The 17,729-nt window shown below is 44.1% G+C and overlaps 1 protein-coding gene across 1 annotated transcript in view; it reads right to left on the bottom strand.

The window, feature by feature from the left end:
• Nucleotides 1–17,729, bottom strand: part of LOC115096908 (dynein beta chain, flagellar outer arm-like) — a 630,228-nt gene that overhangs the window by 477,373 nt on the left and 135,126 nt on the right. Inside the window, 5 exon segments of the mRNA XM_029612190.1 lie at nucleotides 701–855; nucleotides 1,989–2,132; nucleotides 3,534–3,669; nucleotides 6,718–6,927; nucleotides 13,305–13,475. Coding sequence (XP_029468050.1) covers nucleotides 701–855; nucleotides 1,989–2,132; nucleotides 3,534–3,669; nucleotides 6,718–6,927; nucleotides 13,305–13,475 — 816 coding nt within the window.

The raw sequence follows: 17,729 nt of genomic DNA, 5'->3' as shown, positions 1-17,729 counted from the left end.
TGCCAGATTGCAGGTGGGATCACTCTACTGTGTCTCTGAATGTCTCCCCTATATACCTGTCTGCCTCAGCTCCTCCAGGACTGCTCTAGTCTCCAGATACTAGACTCATTCTAATGACTAATAGCTAAAACTGTTCTTTAGATAAGCAGTTCTCAACCCAGTTGTCAGATCCTCCCTCTCTTCCTCCTCCCATACCAGTTTGGTTTTTCAGGACATATGCCATGAATTTACATGGAATTATTTGCAAGCATTTTGATAATGTATGCAATTGTATCTCATGCAGTCCAGAAGAACCATTGCTTTAGATAATTGTAAGATCTCTTCTTTTCAGAGTGATGTAGAATTATTATTTTTTGTTTTGCTGAGATGTTAAGGTTATACTATATATCTAGTCATACCAACGATAACAGGGATTCTGGGAAGGATAATTTTTTTTCCTATAACATATTTTAATAGCCATAATAAAGTGCATTCCTTTCAATTTAAAAAAAAATAAATAGAACTATAAAAAATACTAAGATGAAAAAAGAAAAGAACCTTCAGGAGGAATAGGAGCAAAAAGTAAAGTGGCAGACGCAAGGAAAAAGTACTTGATATTTTAAGCAGTCTAGCAAGTAGTGCTGCTTTAAAGTACCGGACACTGAGGTCAGGAATACAGACCTTTAAACCCAACAGAACAATCCATGGGTGCTCTACTCACCTGAAGAAGGTAAAGCTTTTCACCCAGAAAACTTCTGACGCCCAGGATTCTGTTCAAGTCAGACTCCAAGTCCTCGCTGTTTGCTTCATACACAAGGCTTTCCATGTTTTCAAATATCTTCATTAAGTGCTTATTTAAAACGCTGGGATCATAGGCTATTAAGGAGCAAAGCACTGGCTGTGTTACTACAAATAATCAACAATAGCCACACCAGATTCCAATTTCAGCAGATAAAAAGGAGAGATGAGGCACAGCTTCCCATGATCAGTGATCCTCATTAAAAAAAAAAGGATTTATGATAAATTATTCAACTAAGTTAATCTTGTCATCCATCTATGAACAAAAGAAACCACAAACTGATTTTTTTAATGGCAGTTCTAATCAATTTTCAAAGGCCCTGATTTTCAAAAGCATTTACACCCTTAAAACTATGTTTTACACCTGTAAATTCACTTTACCTGTGTAAGTGGGCTTTTGAAAATTACTACAGTATATGCCATTGAATTGTCAATAGGTTTTGTCTATGTTAATAGCACTTAACGTGAGTAAATGACTTTAGAAAATTGCTGTGAAAGTAAGTTACCTTTACACGCATAACTGCTTTGACAATTCACCTGTATGAGTCTAGCCACCTAATTCAGAGTTAGGTGGCTAAGTTGGCCCATCTGAAAATTGAGCAGGGCTGAGCACCTAGTTTCACAAGACAGCTAAATTTAGGTGGCCAAAAACTAGGCAGGGCCAAGGTTGGAACCTTGCCCAAATCTCATCTTGGAGTGAGTTTCCTCACTCCAAAGGTCATCAAATCTTCATGAGACCACTGTTCTGTTCGTAGGTGTCACGTAGAATGTCAAAGTGGCCCCTAACCCCCTACACTCTTACCTAAACCCCACCTCGAGTTACTAGGTGGGCCTACCATAGGGATACAAATACCTACCTATGGGCCATGATATTATGGCCAGTCTCTCTCTCTCTCTCTCTCTCTCTCTCTCTCTCTCTCTCTCTCTCTCTCTCTCTCTCTCTCTCTCTCCATTATGGCTGTGTGATAGCTCTTTGCAGACAGGCTAACCCAGCCCACTCTCCTCCTATTTTCTGAATTTGCATCGCACCATATCATATGGGGCTTTTTGCATGCGAAAACGCCTTATCACATTTTGATAAATGACCCCCTTAGATTTTGTATGTTATTGATTTTATTTTATTTGTTGGATTTAATGTACTTTTATTATACACTGTTAAGATTGTGTACAGATTCGGTATAAATAAATAAAGGAGATCAACAAGGTCTTACCATAGCAAACAATATTCAGGGTGTCCTCCAAAGACAGGAAGAAGAAGCGGGGGAAGGCCATTCGTCTCTGCTCCAAATAACGCTGCACAGCATGCTGGCATCGCTCCAGTTTCTGGTTCATCTGATCCAGCATTCCCTGCAAACCTATAACAAACACACACATGTGCATTAAGGCAGAAAGTACATCATGTCCTCTCTTTAAAATGTTTGACTGAAACTCTACTAGGCACCATGCAAACAGCTTTGGAGGGTTGGCTAGTTGGCAGCAGCATGCACTGAATTGCAGAGAAACTGGGTTCAATTGCGAGGTTGGGTCTTCCGTTCTCCAGGCCGACCAAGGTGGAAGGGATGCTGCAGAGGCAGCACTTGTTAGAAGCCCCAGACATCAAGAAATGGTGACACCTAATATTCAGGGCCCCATGAGTGCAGAGTTTCAATCACTGCAATGACTGAAGTGAGTTAGAAGGGGAAAAATCTTCAGACAGTTGCAAATGGAGGCTCACTGTGTTAGATCCTAGTCCCCATTCTGACTGTGCTGGAAGCCTAAAGCAGCAGGAGGAGACTACTGGACCCTCAAAAAAGTCAGGGTGGGTATTTGTGTTTTTGAGCACTTCAATTTATGTGTGTAAATCTGGAGCTAGCCACAGTGCTCAAAACTGACTTCTATATTAATAATGTACCTGTCACTATTATTTAATAACAACGATTTTTCTGTGAATCAGTTTCCAAGTGCAGTTAAATAACATTTCTCTCTCCCTACATAAAAAATTAACATAATGTGTGTGTTGAATTCTAAGAGCATCCTTGCTGTGGGATTCTGTTTCGACAGAAAACATTACATATTAAAAAAAAAAAAAAAAGGTATTATTACCACTCCCATCCTGCTAATGTGTTCTCATGCATACAATTTAAAGTAACATTAGTTTTCTTCAATTTCCCTCAACAGCATCTCTTTTTTTTTCTTCCAAAATATGGCATGACTCTCAGTGACAAGGCTTTGCATTGCTGTAGGAATAGCCCACTCCATTGTTAACACTTATTTCTACCTTAACTATATGAACTCTATCAGGCTCCCCAGACCTGTCTGTCTACATTCTCCTTTGAGGTACTAAAAAGAAAGACCTTACCCTCAAACTATTCGAAATGCATAAAAGTCTCAATTAAAATTAAAGTGAAGACTGCAAGTTATTTAAATAATATTGCAAACTTTAACTATGTACTTCTCTAGAGGAATAGCTTTGTGATCAGCCCATGTGTATCATACTTCTGGTTTCTTTAATGATTGGAAAAGATTATTTTCTGCAGCCTTTCAGACAGGTTTGTCTCAGACATGCACCACGATGAACCTACCATGCTATCTGGAGAACTAATTAGCCTGACCTGCCTTGTTCCCGTGTCATAAGAAATTCATCAAAAAGAATCCGTACTTTCATGTGGGATCCTGTCAGTCAAACCACAGCTTTCTATTCAAGGGGAACCATGAGAAGAAATGCTTGAAATGCACATTAAAAAAAAAAAAAAAAAAGATACTAAATCCTTGCTCACCCCTCGCCATGCATTGCTGCAGGATGTTGGGATTTTCCTCTGTAGCTTTCATCAAGCGGCAGAAGTTGTGATGCGCGTCAGCAAACTGTACAGCATCTTTTGGCATAGCCACGCGAATACCCAGTGTGGAAAACACCTGATGCCAAATGCATTAGTCCAACAAAACAAAAATAAATAAATAAATCCTTTATCTTATTGATTACTCATGTGAAAAAGACAATGCAAATCTAGGCTTGCACAGGACAGCAAGGATATCCGACTGACTGAACTCCCCCCTTAAATATCTGAAAGTCTCTCAGATTACGAGCATTACTGAAATGTATTTGAAAATGTGTTTTTCCCCCCTGCTCCTCTGGGATGCAAGCTCAACTGAGTTTCCTCCTCCCCACCCCCATTACTGCTCCCTTTCAGGCCGATACAGAAAAACCCGCGGGAGAGCCGGCGAGCGCCCGCTCTCCTGGCGCACGCCCAGGCCACTCTCATGAGCACGAGATTCAGATTCGGCCCATAGGCAAATGAGGGCCTGCGCTAAAAGGAGGCGCTAGGGACACTAGCGCGTCCCTAGCGTCTCCTTTTTGACAGAAGCGGCGGCTGTCAACGGGTTTGACAGCCGACGCTCAATTTTACTGGCGGCGGTTCTCAAACCCGCTGACAGCCACGGGTTTGGAAAACGGACACTGGCTAAATTGAGCATCCGTCTTCCAACCTGCGGGCCGCGGACAGATTTTAAATGTATTTTTTTTTTAATTTTTAATTTTTTTTTTATTTTTGGGGCCTCCAACTTAATATCGCTATGATACTAACTCGGAGGGTGTACAGAAAAGCAGTTTTTTCTGCTTTTCTGTACACTTTCCTGGTGCCGGCTGAAATTAACTCCTGCCTTTGGCAGGCATTAATTTCTGAAAGTAAAATGTGAGGCTTCACTGCACATTTTGCTTTCTGTATCACGTGGGAATGACTAATAGGGCCATCAACATGCATTTGCATGTTGCGGGTGCTATTAGTTTCGGGGGGGGGGGGGGTGTTGGCTGCGCGTTTTCCATGCGCTATTACCTCTTACTCTATAAGGGGTAAAAATAGGGCGTCAAAAACGTGCGGTCAAACGGGGGCTAACAGTGCGCTCAGCCTGAGCGCACTTTACTACATCGGCTCGTTTGTTTCTTTTCTCCATAATCTCACCCATCTCAGAGATACATGTCTCAGTAAGGAGTTACAGGCTGCAGCTCCATTCAGAACCTGGAGCATGTTCAGCTCCATCCCAACTTTGTGTATCACTGTTGCATGATGCTTAGGATCCCTTCCCTCTCCCCTTCCACCCCACCCAAACCCGAATCACGGTCTTGGAAGCCCGCTCGAGTCTCTTGCAGAGTAATACGCAACCACTGCGCTATTGGTCCATGCTCGAAAATATTATTGATAGCACAGGTCAGTCTTATGATAGCACTAAGACACTGGCAGGCCGATTCAGTAAAAATGCGGGAGAGCGGACGAACGCCCGCTCTCCCAGCGCGCGTACCATCCACGCGCCGGTGCGCGCGATTCAGTATGTAAATTAGGTGGTGCGGTAGAAACGGGCAAAAGGAGGCGCTAGGGACACTAGCGAGTCCCTTCCTTTTGAGCCAGAACGGCGGCTGTCAGCGGGTTTGACAGCCGACGCTCAATTTTGCCGGCGTCGGTTCTCGAGACCGCTGACAGCCACGGGCTCGGAAACCGGACGCCGGCAAAATTGAGCGTCCGGTTTTCGTCCCGACAGCCGCCGGCCCAATTTAAATGTTTTTTACTTTTTACACCCTTCGGGACCTCCGACTTAATATCGCTATGATACTAAGTCGGAGGGGGCACAGAAAAACAGTTTTACTGCTTTTCTGTGCACTTTCCTGGTGCCGGCAGAAACTAGCGCCTACCTTTGGGTAGGTGCTAATTTCTTTGAGTAAAATGTGCGGCTTAGCTGCACATTTTACTTACTGTATCCCGCGCGCATACCTAATAGGGCCCTCAAAATGCATTTGTATGTTGAGGGCGCTATTAGGTGCCGCAGGTTGGACGCGCGTTTTCCCTTACCCCTTACTGAATAAGGGGTAAGGGAAAACATGCGTCCAAGGGCAGGTTAACAGTGCGCTCCGTCGGAGCACACTGTACTGTATCGGCCTGTGGGTTAGGTAATCAAGAGCCATATAGGTGGATAACTCAAAAAGTTATTCATCTACATGGCAAACTTGGCACATTCAGCCACTTATCTGGCTAAATTATAGCCGGTTAGGTAGTTATCTGGCTATAATTTAGCTGTATAAAAAAAGGGGCATTTCAGTGGTGTTCTGGGGAGGGGTCGAGAGATCCGGCTATGTTAGCCGGATAATTTTAGACCTGCTCTGTGTGTGTGGCCGGATAACTTTACAAATAACTGGCTATTTTCAAAAGAATATAGCCGATTAAGTAGTGCTGTAACATTAAAAAAAAATTTTAAAAAATCACGGGCCCGCGGGCCCTAAGCATATCCCCCGCCTTCCTTTAATTTGAACTTCCAAGGGCCAAGCCTGCCACCCCCCTCCCCACTCCTCACATTGGCAGCATCACAAATAACCAAAACAATATGGACGGGGTCGCGCCTCATTGCCTCCCCTCTCACCCCCCCCCCCCCCCCCCCCCCCCCCCAGCTCCCGATTCCTGGTTTGTTTGGTTTTTTTTTAAACAATCTTTTTTTTCCAAGTATGGGCGCCCTCTTCCCACCCCCAACCCTACCCCTTTTGACCCCCTTGTACCTGAAATAGAAGGTATCTTGAGGCTCGGATCATGGCAGTATCCTTCTGCGAACCTGCCCCAGGGTATCTGCCTCTGCGCATTGATAGGCTGCACGCCCTTAAGAACATCCGGCTATGTACAAAGTTATCCGGCTACTGTTAGCCAGATAAAAAGTTTAAAAAGGAATATTCAGTGGGACCTTCGTCCTATTGAATATCCAGGTCACGTTATCCGCCTAACCTTGGCTGGATAACTTGTCCACTAAACGTCCTATGGTATGTGGACCCCCATGGTTTGTGCGGAAAATGGAAGGGAATAAGAAAGACCCATAAATTCATTGTGGATATCCTGAAAACGAGACAGGTTGAGTGGCTCCCCATAAACTAGACAGAGAATCACTGACACAAAATTTACAAGAGAGATTAAAAAAAAATAGAATGAATACCTCTTCTAGCCGAGTCCACTTCTCTTGCACCTGAAGCCACAGCGAAACAACAGTCTCTATAATCTGTAACTTCTTTTGCCATTTTTTCACCTCATCTAGAAAGAAGCCCATCTCAGCATAATTCTGCATGGTGGCCAGGATGATTTGGTGATGCTCGACTTCTTCTATTATGGAATCTGCATTTTTCAGCAACATCACTGTACCAAGTTCCTATGGCGAGAAACAGGCTGTGCTACTATGTAATCATGTGTTTCGGTACAAGTGATCTCTAAAAATGTAATACACTCTTACAAAATAATGATTTGGCCACTGTTCTTACAACAGCTGTGGCATTCAACCACCGCAACATTTTGAATCCAAAGCGTTCAAGATCTTGGGTCAATAGATTTATTTGGGCTAGGTTTTGAGCACGAGCTGAGATGAATAAAGGGTCAAGAGGGTCAATTATACAATCTTATTTACACTGGAGACAACTGGATTTACGGCCTATAGGTATTGCCTGTAGGAAGCACCAGTTTGTATGTACATTTTCTTTCAAACGTGTCATGCAACTCCGTCAAATACTTCCATGAAACAGGAGACTCTTTACAGAACGACCGGGTTCCTTTCTCAGAGTAACCAAAAAGTTATATCAGAGACAATAATCTCCTTTCTACCATAATTTCTTTCCCAAGACATACAGGAGGTAATGTTCAAAAGGGACTTCCACAGGTAAAACTGGCGCTTTACCCGCATAGATGGCCTCCTTACAAAATCGTGCAAGTGAGACGTGCGTAAAATTGTTCGTGCAACCCAGCGTGAACAAATCTACACCCGATTTTATAACATGCACGCGCTGCCGCACACGTTATAAAATCCAGGGTTGGCGCGCGCAGGGGGGTGCACAGTTGTGCAACCTGCGCGCGCCGAGCCGAGCAGCCTGCCTCCGTTCCCTCCCTTCCCCAACTTAACCCACCTTCCAGCCCTAACTAAATCCCCCCCTACCTTTGTTAAGAAAGTTCTGCCTGCCTGAGGCAGGTGTAACTTGTGCTTGCCGGCGGGTTGCCAGCGCACCATTCCCCGGCCCGGGGGCTGGTTCGGAGGCCTCGACCACGCCCCCGGGCCGGCACCACGCATACGGCCCCGCCCACGGAATGCCCCAATTGCCACGCCACCCCGACACGCCCCCCCAAGCAAAGCCCCAGGACTTACGCACGTCCCTGGGCTTTGTGCACACCGGCGGCCTATGCAACATAGGCGCGCCGGCGCGCAAGTCCCTTGCACACGTAAATCCAGCTGGATTTATGCATGCAGGGCTTTTAAAATCTGCCCCATAGTTTTACACACACACACACACAGGGGAGAAGCAATCCAGGGAGTGGAGTCTGCGCAGGTTTGGGGTATAGGTGCAGACTTTTTGATTTTAAATATTACCCATGTAAATCCTCTCAGCACAACTACTGGCAAAACAGCAGGTGTAATCGCATGCAAGTAGTTACGCTGAGATCATTTTCAAAAATGGACTTAGGCGGGTAAGAAAGCTTTGAAAATTGGGTTAACTTATGCACCATTTGCTGGCTAACTTACGCGCAGTGTTACAAAATTACCTCCATATACCACTGGTGAGCTAAACTAATTAGCAATTTTATTAGCTTTTAATATTTAAAAAATTAAAAAAAAAATCAAACACATTTTCACCGCTTCCACTTAACATGAAACAAAGCAGCCATTCATGAAACTGAAAAGGTGGGATGGCAGAGTTTCCTAGTTGTCTTCATGAGAAAAAAATATTTCCTTACTCTTTAAAGAAGTCACAAGAAGATATTTTGTGGATGCACGGAAACCTTGTCTTTTTTTTTTTTTAATTTATTCTTTATTACTTTTTGTTCAATTTACAAAGAAAAAATTTTGCTCAGAAATTCTGTAATATGATTTTCTCATCACATAATCATTAACAGAGACATCATCCATTATTTAGACCACAACCTGTTTCAGGAAACTAGAGGGGAGAAATAACACAGAAATCTTGGGAGTATATTGAAGAAAATTTACAAAGAATCATATCTCAATGAATAGCTTAACATGCTAGCTAACATTTAACCACTTTATCATCAGCCTGATTGGATTTTAACCCGGTTCCATATTAGGAGAGGAGGTTATTAAGGCCCTCTTTCTAGAGTCAATAAATACCCTAAGCTGTTCCGGGGCATAAAAAACATATACATCTCTGTTTAAGGTAACAACCCCTTTACAAGGGTATCTTAGAAGAAAATTAGCCCCTATTGTATTTAATTCCTGTCTCATAGAGAGAAAGGCCTTCCTCCTCTCCTGTGTTACCTTCGATAGGTCTGGGAATATTTGGATCTTTTGACCCATGAAACTTTCATTCATATGTTGAAAATAGAATTTCATAAACAAGCTAACATCTGTTTCAGTAATTAAAGAAACCAGTAAAGTCGCTCTCTCATATATTTCTATAGAAGATTCCAAAATCTCCGTCAAGTTATTTAAATCAAATTGTGGCTGATTACCTTCCCTGTTTCTATTGAATGGGAGGAAATAGACCTTATTTATAGATGGAATCTGATCAGATGGTATTCTTAATATTTCTATTATATATCTCCTCAAAGTCACTCGGGGTTGTTGTTCCCCAATTACTTTTGGGAAATTCAAGAGTCTTAAATTCAATCTCCTCAGTCTATTTTCAATAAGTTCCACTCTTCTGTTGGTTACTTGCTTATCCAGAATTAAAGCTTGACAAACATTCTGTGTCGATTTTACTGTTGTTTGTAATTCCATAATCTTGCCTGTATTTTCACAAATATTAACATAGTGTTCCTGAGATACTTTATCCAACTTCTCAGACATCGAATTTAACTGCCTCGTCAGCCCTTGAAAGCGTGGGCCATATGAGGCTACCAACTCCCATAGGGATTCTAGAGTCACCGAGCCCGGTTTAACAAGGTCTATTGCTGTATTTTCACAAATATTAACATAGTGTTCCTGAGATACTTTATCCAACTTCTCAGACATCGAATTTAACTGCCTCGTCAGCCCTTGAAAGCGTGGGCCATATGAGGCTACCAACTCCCATAGGGATTCTAGAGTCACCGAGCCCGGTTTAACAAGGTCTATTGCTGTATTTTCACAAATATTAACATAGTGTTCCTGAGATACTTTATCCAACTTCTCAGACATCGAATTTAACTGCCTCATCAGCCCTTGAAAGCGTGGGCCATATGAGGCTACCAACTCCCATAGGGATTCTAGAGTCACCGAGCCCGGTTTAACAAGGTCTATTTGCTGCAAATCCACCCTGGGCCCCCAAAAGATCTCCATCGGCTACGGCTTCTCCAGATTCCACTTGAGACCGTTCACCGCCTCCACCGAGGCCTGGCAGGTTTAGGGACCCAGCGTTCGGCAATTCTGACCTTCCCGGCTCCTCTGATGTTCCCACATCTCTCCACACCATTTCCGCTCCCTCTGGTCTGTTCACTGGACTCACCGGTTCTGTGTTCAGATCCGTGGTCGGTGGTGGTGAAAATGAAGCTGGACCGGTCGGTGTCCTCAGGTCAGGAGGGCTCAAAGTTGTTTCCCCAGGCGGCAGCGACGCTCCCAACGCCGCTTCGTCAGCGGGGAATTTAGCCATCCCTCCAGGATAAATGGCGGTAAGTTCGGGGATCGTTCTTTGCCCGGGAAGTGTGGAAGGTATAGAGGGAAAAACCCTCACACGCCCTTTTCTCTTTGGAGGCATTAGTTAGAGGCAAAACCTAAGTTTACCCAAGGAAACTCACAGGCACTCCGAACCACCGCGTCTAGCGTGCCGCCATCTTGGCTCCTCCCCCCACCTTGTCTTTACCACTCTGAAAGGTTTTCCATCAGAAAGTCATCCAATATGGCAATATCCATGCAAACAGTTGTGTACCAGAAAATTAAAATTGTGCCAATTATAAAATGTGCAAAATAGCATTTCTAACTACTTTCTGAAGGGAACGAAGGTTTAGAGTGTGTGCTTTTCTGTCCCCTACTAATAACTTTTCTGTTTAGTGTCCTGGCCACACCAAATTTTCAGATCAAGTCCGGGGGGGGGGGGGGGGGGGGAAGGCAGGGGAGATTAATCCATGCATACCTGGGGACTGCACACATGCCAGGAAATGGACTCCTTTACTTCTCAGCAGAACTTCTTGTTATTATCTTTTTATAATTTTTTTTTTAAGTGAAATAGATTTTTTTTTTGCAAAAATCCAAGGGTATTGTTTACCGCAGCCTTTACACTTTCAAAAGGCAAAGTGCATGTGTACGTTCCCTTTGAGAATTATCCCAGGAAAACTACGTGCAAGTATTTGCATCTGCTAACTTGTAAGGGTAGAGCTGCTAAGAAAAATTACAGGCATACTGTTGAAAACAAAAAGAAATATGTGTGTAATTCCAAAACCCGCCTATCCCCGTCCACTAGCATGCCCCGTCACACTGCAGAGGCCCTATGCATGCACTTTTATCTGCCAGCAGAGCAGGCAGCTTTAAAAAAATAAAAATAAAAACAGTTTTGCCAGATAAAGCATCATTTAATCACAGAAATTACTTTTAAACATTACCCTTTTTATGCATTTAAAAGACAGTAATTAGGGAGAAATGAACTTGCAGGAAAAAAAAAGCAAAGAGGCAAAAAGCTCTTATTTTAAAATCATCTCATTCACAAAAAAATGTCCTTGGGACTGCCTTTCCCGATGGCCCCAAGGCCATATTTGTTCTGCTTGTTTGATCTTTTTATGCATATGCAGACAAAACTAAATCCTCACAGTCATTTCTGCAGGTCAAACAAAAAAGGTGCGTGCAAATTTTTTAGTCAGAAAAAACACCTGCGCAGGAAGCAGGTGTAGATTTGTGTGGCTGTTTTTTCATGGGTGATTTTCAGAAGGCAGAGATTTCCCTCTAGAAAATACATGCGGTTTGGAAATTGCCTTCTGGGGGGAGGGGCGGGGGAGGGGGAGATAATTGTGTAGCATTGTGCACAAGTTACACCAGTTTTGAAAAATGGACTTAATGCACCTATGCCCACTTTGAATATTGTCCCGGCAAATCTACCCTGCACACAATTACAGGTGAAAACGCACGTGCATACTCAAAATTAAAAAAAATATATGCATGTGAGCACAAAGCCCTTCCCATCTATCCTCCTCCTCCTCCTCTCACCTCTGCTCAGCCTGGGTAAACTTGCAGGCCAACAGGACTAACACATGTAAAGTTTACCTGCATATCTGGCAGGCAATTTTTTTTTATAAACAGCCTTTTTTTTAAGGATAAAACACTTTTAACTCGCAGAAATAGACTTTGGAAAAGATTATCCTCTTACAGGCTAAACGTGCATTGGTTTTCAGCACACATTTTTAGCACCCACACTATTTTTTTAAACTCCGGATGTGGTAAGCTAGTGCTATGCTAATGCATTGAGAAATTTAAAAACAGGCAGAACACACAATTTAACTGAGGAAGGGAAGAGGCACCCTTGACAGGCTCCCTCTGCCACCACTTAGACTGATAATACTAATTTATCAGTCCGTCAGCAGGAGTCTGCTGCCAGACAGCAGCATAAGTCAGTATATATCTGGCTACCTGGCATGAGTCACTGCTACTTAGCTGGATAAGCACTTTATACGGCTAAATAGCAGTAAACCGCACCAGATAGTCAGATAAGTACTGGCTTATGCGGCTATCTGGCAGCTGCTTCTCACTGCTAGATAGGCGATAAATCTGTTTATCCGGTTAAGTGGCAGTGGCTGCTGGTACTTACCTGGAGAGTTTCTTTTTTTTTTTTCTTTAACTTTGAAAAACTGTTATACTAGTTTTTTCATAGTGCTGGAAACTTTATACCAGCCCTGACCCAGAAGTTAAGTTTCCAGTGCTAAAAAAGGTGCAGTGGCCAGACAGTCTCTCTGCATTGGGGAGTACTGCTTAATGCCTTCATTTGCATGGCATTTCAATGCGAGGGTACTAAGCAGTACTCCAGTTTAGGAACGCACAATTTCTGGGTGCAAAATTCCTTGGTAGTAAGTTTTGCACTCTATTCAAATTTAGAATTCAAATGCAGGCACAAAAATGCTTTCGACTGAATGCACCTTTCTGCATCAGCCTGTTAATGTGCTGGGGAAAATTATTTGTGAAGTTCAAGCTGTGTTCTCTATCCTAATGGCACTAAATCAATAAACCACAGACTCGATGGCTTGCGATAATCATAGAGAAAGAGAACATAGCTAGAGCTTCGGAATCTTACCAGCACGGTTTGCTCCCGTCATTGTATGCACAACCCATTTCCAAACAGCACCCCCTTGAGAAAAATCTATTTCAAGAAGCAGGAAACAAACAAGAAAAATGTACTTTTAGTTTTCTTTTTTTAATCCTGAAAATTGAGCAGACATGAACTGAAAATCAGATTCACCACCGCCTACAGAACCCCCCAAAATTCCTAATTTTAGACATATGTCTAACCCATTTTAAAACTGATTTGAAGTAAAAAGCAGTTAAATTGAAATAAATAAGACTGGGCTGTGAAAACTCTGCCTCTACAGGCTCTGTGCAATGCAACAGCAAATGCATCATTTTCCCCTTACCTCTATGTTTTTCAGGGCATCGTACAATGACAGAGTACTCCCTCGGCCTGTCCTTCTTGAGCAAAGATATCCTCTGTCTGACTGTCTGCTCAGGCATCTCAGGCTCTTGACACCTGTTAAATTCTTATCTCCTTTTGGCCGATGGCTGCCAGACACAGAGCTATCAAGTTCCTGAAAGAAAAAAATGCATTGATTCACCCACACACTTCAAACCCGCCCCCCCCCCCCCCCCCCCCCCAAAAAAAACAAAACACAACTGTTTTCAGTGTTGGATTTTCAAAAACTAATAGATTAAATAACAGGATAACCATATATGAAACCTTTTGGCTGGGCTTTTCTTCTGCTGCCAAAATATTTACTTGCAACTGTTTAGCGTCTTGGAGCTTGGTTACTAATAATCAGTTTTAAAACTCAAAATGTACATCTGCCTCTAATGGTTGCCAGTGCCATTTGGTATCATGCCATAAGCAATGTGCTACCTCAATCCCAGCTTTATCCCACAATGCATTTATTTATTTATGCATGGATTTGTAGCTTTGACAGCAAGCAATCTGTTGCGCTCAGGGGTGGACCCTTGCCCTGGAGCAGTGGAGAACGGCTTCTTGGCAAGGACCAGGAAGCACCTGCCCCCAGGGGGCGGAGCACTGGAGGAAACAGAGGCTAGGATGAGCTTCACCACTGGAAGCCCCCCCCCCCCCCAGAGGAGCCCGTAGGGACCCGGGCCACTTGGACTTAGGAGGGCCTTGCAGGGCCTCCTGGAGAGATGAAAGTCAGGCGTGCCCACAGACAAGAGGGGAGCATGGTCAGGTTTGAGGCTGGAGGTCAGGTGGAGCAAGGAGGACCAGAACAGGGTAGGTGATGACAAGGCTAGGAACAGAGTCCAAAACTTGAGATGTGGTCAAGCAGGCAGAAGTCAGAATCTGGGGGTCAGTCTGAGGAGTGGTCAGACGAGGTCTAGGAACAGGCTGAGGTCAGAAGGCAGGCAGGTCAAGGTCAGTACCAGAGAGACAGTCCAAGGGTACTACCTGGGTAGACAACAGGAGTCTAGGACACTGGAGAACTAGGATGCAGGAACAAGGTTCAGCTACAGCGACAATCTAGCAAGACACTAACCTGATGCAGTGCTCAATCTTCATCCTACCAGGCCATGTCTCAAGCCATCAGCAGGAACACGGAAGACTGGACAGGGACAGAACCGATCAACAGGAGCGAACTCCAGGGGCGAGCAACTGAACGGGACAGAGATGTTCTGAGTTCACAGAAATGTGCTGGTTCCAAATCAAGGTGGAGGTTCTTGGAATTCTTGAAGTGGGAGCTTAGATCCACAAGCTTGGAAACAAGTGTTCTTGGATTCATGGATGTGTGGGCTGGGACCCCAAACAAGGAATCAATTCTAGGAAGTGCTGAGAGTGGGACTAGAACCCATGACCTTCAGATCAAGGTCTCTTCACCTTAGGCACTGCACCACATGCCAAGGCAAGGATGTACAACCAGGGACTTCCCTATATCAGGGAATCAATCAGGGCAAGCTGCGGAACTAGGGCCCGCCCCTGGCCCTACAAGAGGCAGGGCGGTCCACACGCGTGCATGCAGGGGCGTGGTCAATGCCACCGAGGATGCTGAGCTCCAGCGTGAGGCCCAATGAGTAGTGGAAGGCCCGGCGACCGCCGCCGAGGCCTGGAAGACCTCGAAGCTGCCACTAGGGAGGCCGACACAGGACCTGCCGTGGAACCAGGGAGGTGAGCAGGCCTGTGCGTGGACGGGGTGCGTAACACAATCCAGGTTTCAAACTCTACAGTCCCAGTTTCCAGAGGCCCCGCACCCTTTGCAGTAGAAGAGGACTGGAAGGCTCATCTGCATACTGCTCCCAGCATCCCCCGGGAGAGGACTCCAGAGGTCACAGCAAGCGATCCAGGTTTTGAACTCCATAGCCCAGCTTCCAGAGGCCCCGAACCCTTTGTAGAGAAGAGGACCGGAAGCATGTGCCTAGCAGAGCACAAATCTCAAACCTCTCAATCCTTTGAGTGAAGATCAAATTAATGGTGGTTGAAGAAGATTGCTGTTCTGATCATGGTGAAGCTGCCAAATCAAAAACCTTTTAAATAGGTGCATGTTTGGTAAGCATAGTTTTGGAAAATCTTGGACTTAAAAAAAGTTTGGAGAGAGGTTTAATAGTGGGATATATTCTTTAGAGTTTGTGTGTCTCTGAGATAATAAGCAAGCCAGAGGAAGTTAATTCTAGTATCTGTCTTTCCCTCCCGCCAACCCCTAGCTCAATTTTGATTTTTAGGCAAGAGACAATTTCTCAGTAAAAATCTATCAGGTTATTTTCTAATTCATACCATTGCACCAGTCCTTATTGAGAGTTTAATCATCCCATTGTAGGACCCCAGCAGATTAATTAGTGAATACATCTATAAATTTAAAGTACTCTAATTCCCACTCCCTTAGCAACCTAAACTTAACTAGAAACTCAACAAAAAATACTTGATCCATTCAAAAGAAAGGAAAGCTGAGGAAAATAGAGAAAATTCCTAAAATAGCTTTCTAGTCATCTCAGTGGGGAACGAAAGCCACCACTGTCATCTGCTGGAGTCAAGAGAATACTGGGGATTAGTAGAGGGTGCACTACCTTATAAGGAAGTATCCTTCAAAGTTCTATTTGACTCCATCTGCTGGAAGGGGGAGATAACCCACTGTCTGGACTGATCCTGGTACATACAGGGAACTAAGAGTTATAGTGGATAATACATTGAAATTGTCAGCTCAGTGTGCTGCAGCAGTCAAAAAAGCAAACAGAATGTTAGGAATTATGAGGAAGGGAATGTTTAATAAAACAGAAAATGTCATAATGCATCTGTATCGCTCCATGGTGAGACCGTACCTTGAGTACTGTGTACAGTTCTGGTCGCCACATCTCAAAAAAGATATAGTTGCAATGGAGAAGGTACAGAGAAGGGCGACCAAATTGATAAAGGGTATGGAACAGCTCCCCTATGAGGAAAGGCTGAAGAGGTTATCGCTGTTCAGCTTGGAGAAGAGACGGCTGAGGGGGGATATGATAGAAGTCTTTAAAATCATGAACAGGTAAATGTGAATTGGTTATTTACACTTTCAGATAATAGACGGACTAGGTGGCACTCCATGAAGTTAGCCAGTAGCACATTTAAAACTAATCGAGAAAATTCTTTTTCACTCAACGCACAATTAAGCTCTGGAATTCATTGCCTGAGATTAGTACAATTAGTGTAGCTGGGTTTAAAAAAAGCTTTGGATAAGTTCATGGAGGAGAAGTCTATTAACTGCTATTAATCAAGTTGACATAGGGAATAGCCTCTGCTATTACTGGCATCAGTAGTATGGGAACTACTTAGTGATTGAGTACTTGCCAGGTTCTTGTAGCCTGGATTGGCCACTGATGGAAACAGGATGCTGGTCTTGATGGACCCTTGGTCTGACCCAGTATGGCAATTTCTTTGTTCTTATGACTTTCTTAGGAAAAAACAGAACTATGAATCCATGCATGCAATGATGCAAAATGTAATTTACACCTATGTTAACCCTGTATATACAGTATATGGTCTGTAGATAGTCAACAGGGGACCAAAGGAAACCGGGAACAGCGTCGGAGGCAGAGGGAACCAGAAGCCTCTGGTTATCAGGACCTCTGGCAGGGTGCGGGCAAAACACAGTCAGGGGTATCCAACACACACACACACCCCCCTCCCCCCCCCCCCCCCCCCGCCAGACGCCCGGCTCCACTGGAGAGATGGCCAGCAACGGTGCCTAACACCTCAGGGAGCAAAACCTCAGCTCAGCTAATCTAAACTAACTACACTTTTTTTTTTTTTTTTTTTAAACTAAACCCTAGACTGCAGGTTTGCATCTCTACCATCTGCTGGAGTCAGAGAGATACTGAGGGACTGCAGGTGGCACTCTGTCTTATGTAGCAGTGTCTAAAGTTTTTGTTCTCTGATTCCATCTGCTGGTAGGGATACACAACCCACTGGTCTGGAATGATTTGAGTATGTACAGGAAATGGTCTGTAGATAGTCAACAGGGGAAAGAAAAAAAAAACATAGTTAGAGACTGCCTCAGAAAGGTTTGCCAACCCACACCATGTGAAGCCTAAGCGGCTTATCCCAGTCCTGACTCTGCCCCATGGCTTGCATGGAGGAGGAGGAACTGAGAACTCTCAACTCCATGCACGGAATAAACAAAACCAGGACTGCCTCAAACTCTTCGCCTTGACCTGGAGTAATGCGGCAAGCCTAACTCTGTCCAGTTATTTTGCTTCAAATGGAGCAGACAGGTTTCCTGTGGCTAACCCACGAGGCCCCTGTGTATCAGCCAGTGGAACCTGCATCACCTTAGTATTCACTCTTGCAAAGTAGTAGAGATGATGTTAGTGATAAGTAAAGAGAG

The sequence above is a fragment of the Rhinatrema bivittatum genome, chromosome 8, assembly GCF_901001135.1.
Source record: "Rhinatrema bivittatum chromosome 8, aRhiBiv1.1, whole genome shotgun sequence".
In the NCBI taxonomy this organism is placed as follows: domain Eukaryota; kingdom Metazoa; phylum Chordata; class Amphibia; order Gymnophiona; family Rhinatrematidae; genus Rhinatrema; species Rhinatrema bivittatum.
This window is presented reverse-complemented; position numbering and strand designations above follow the sequence as displayed.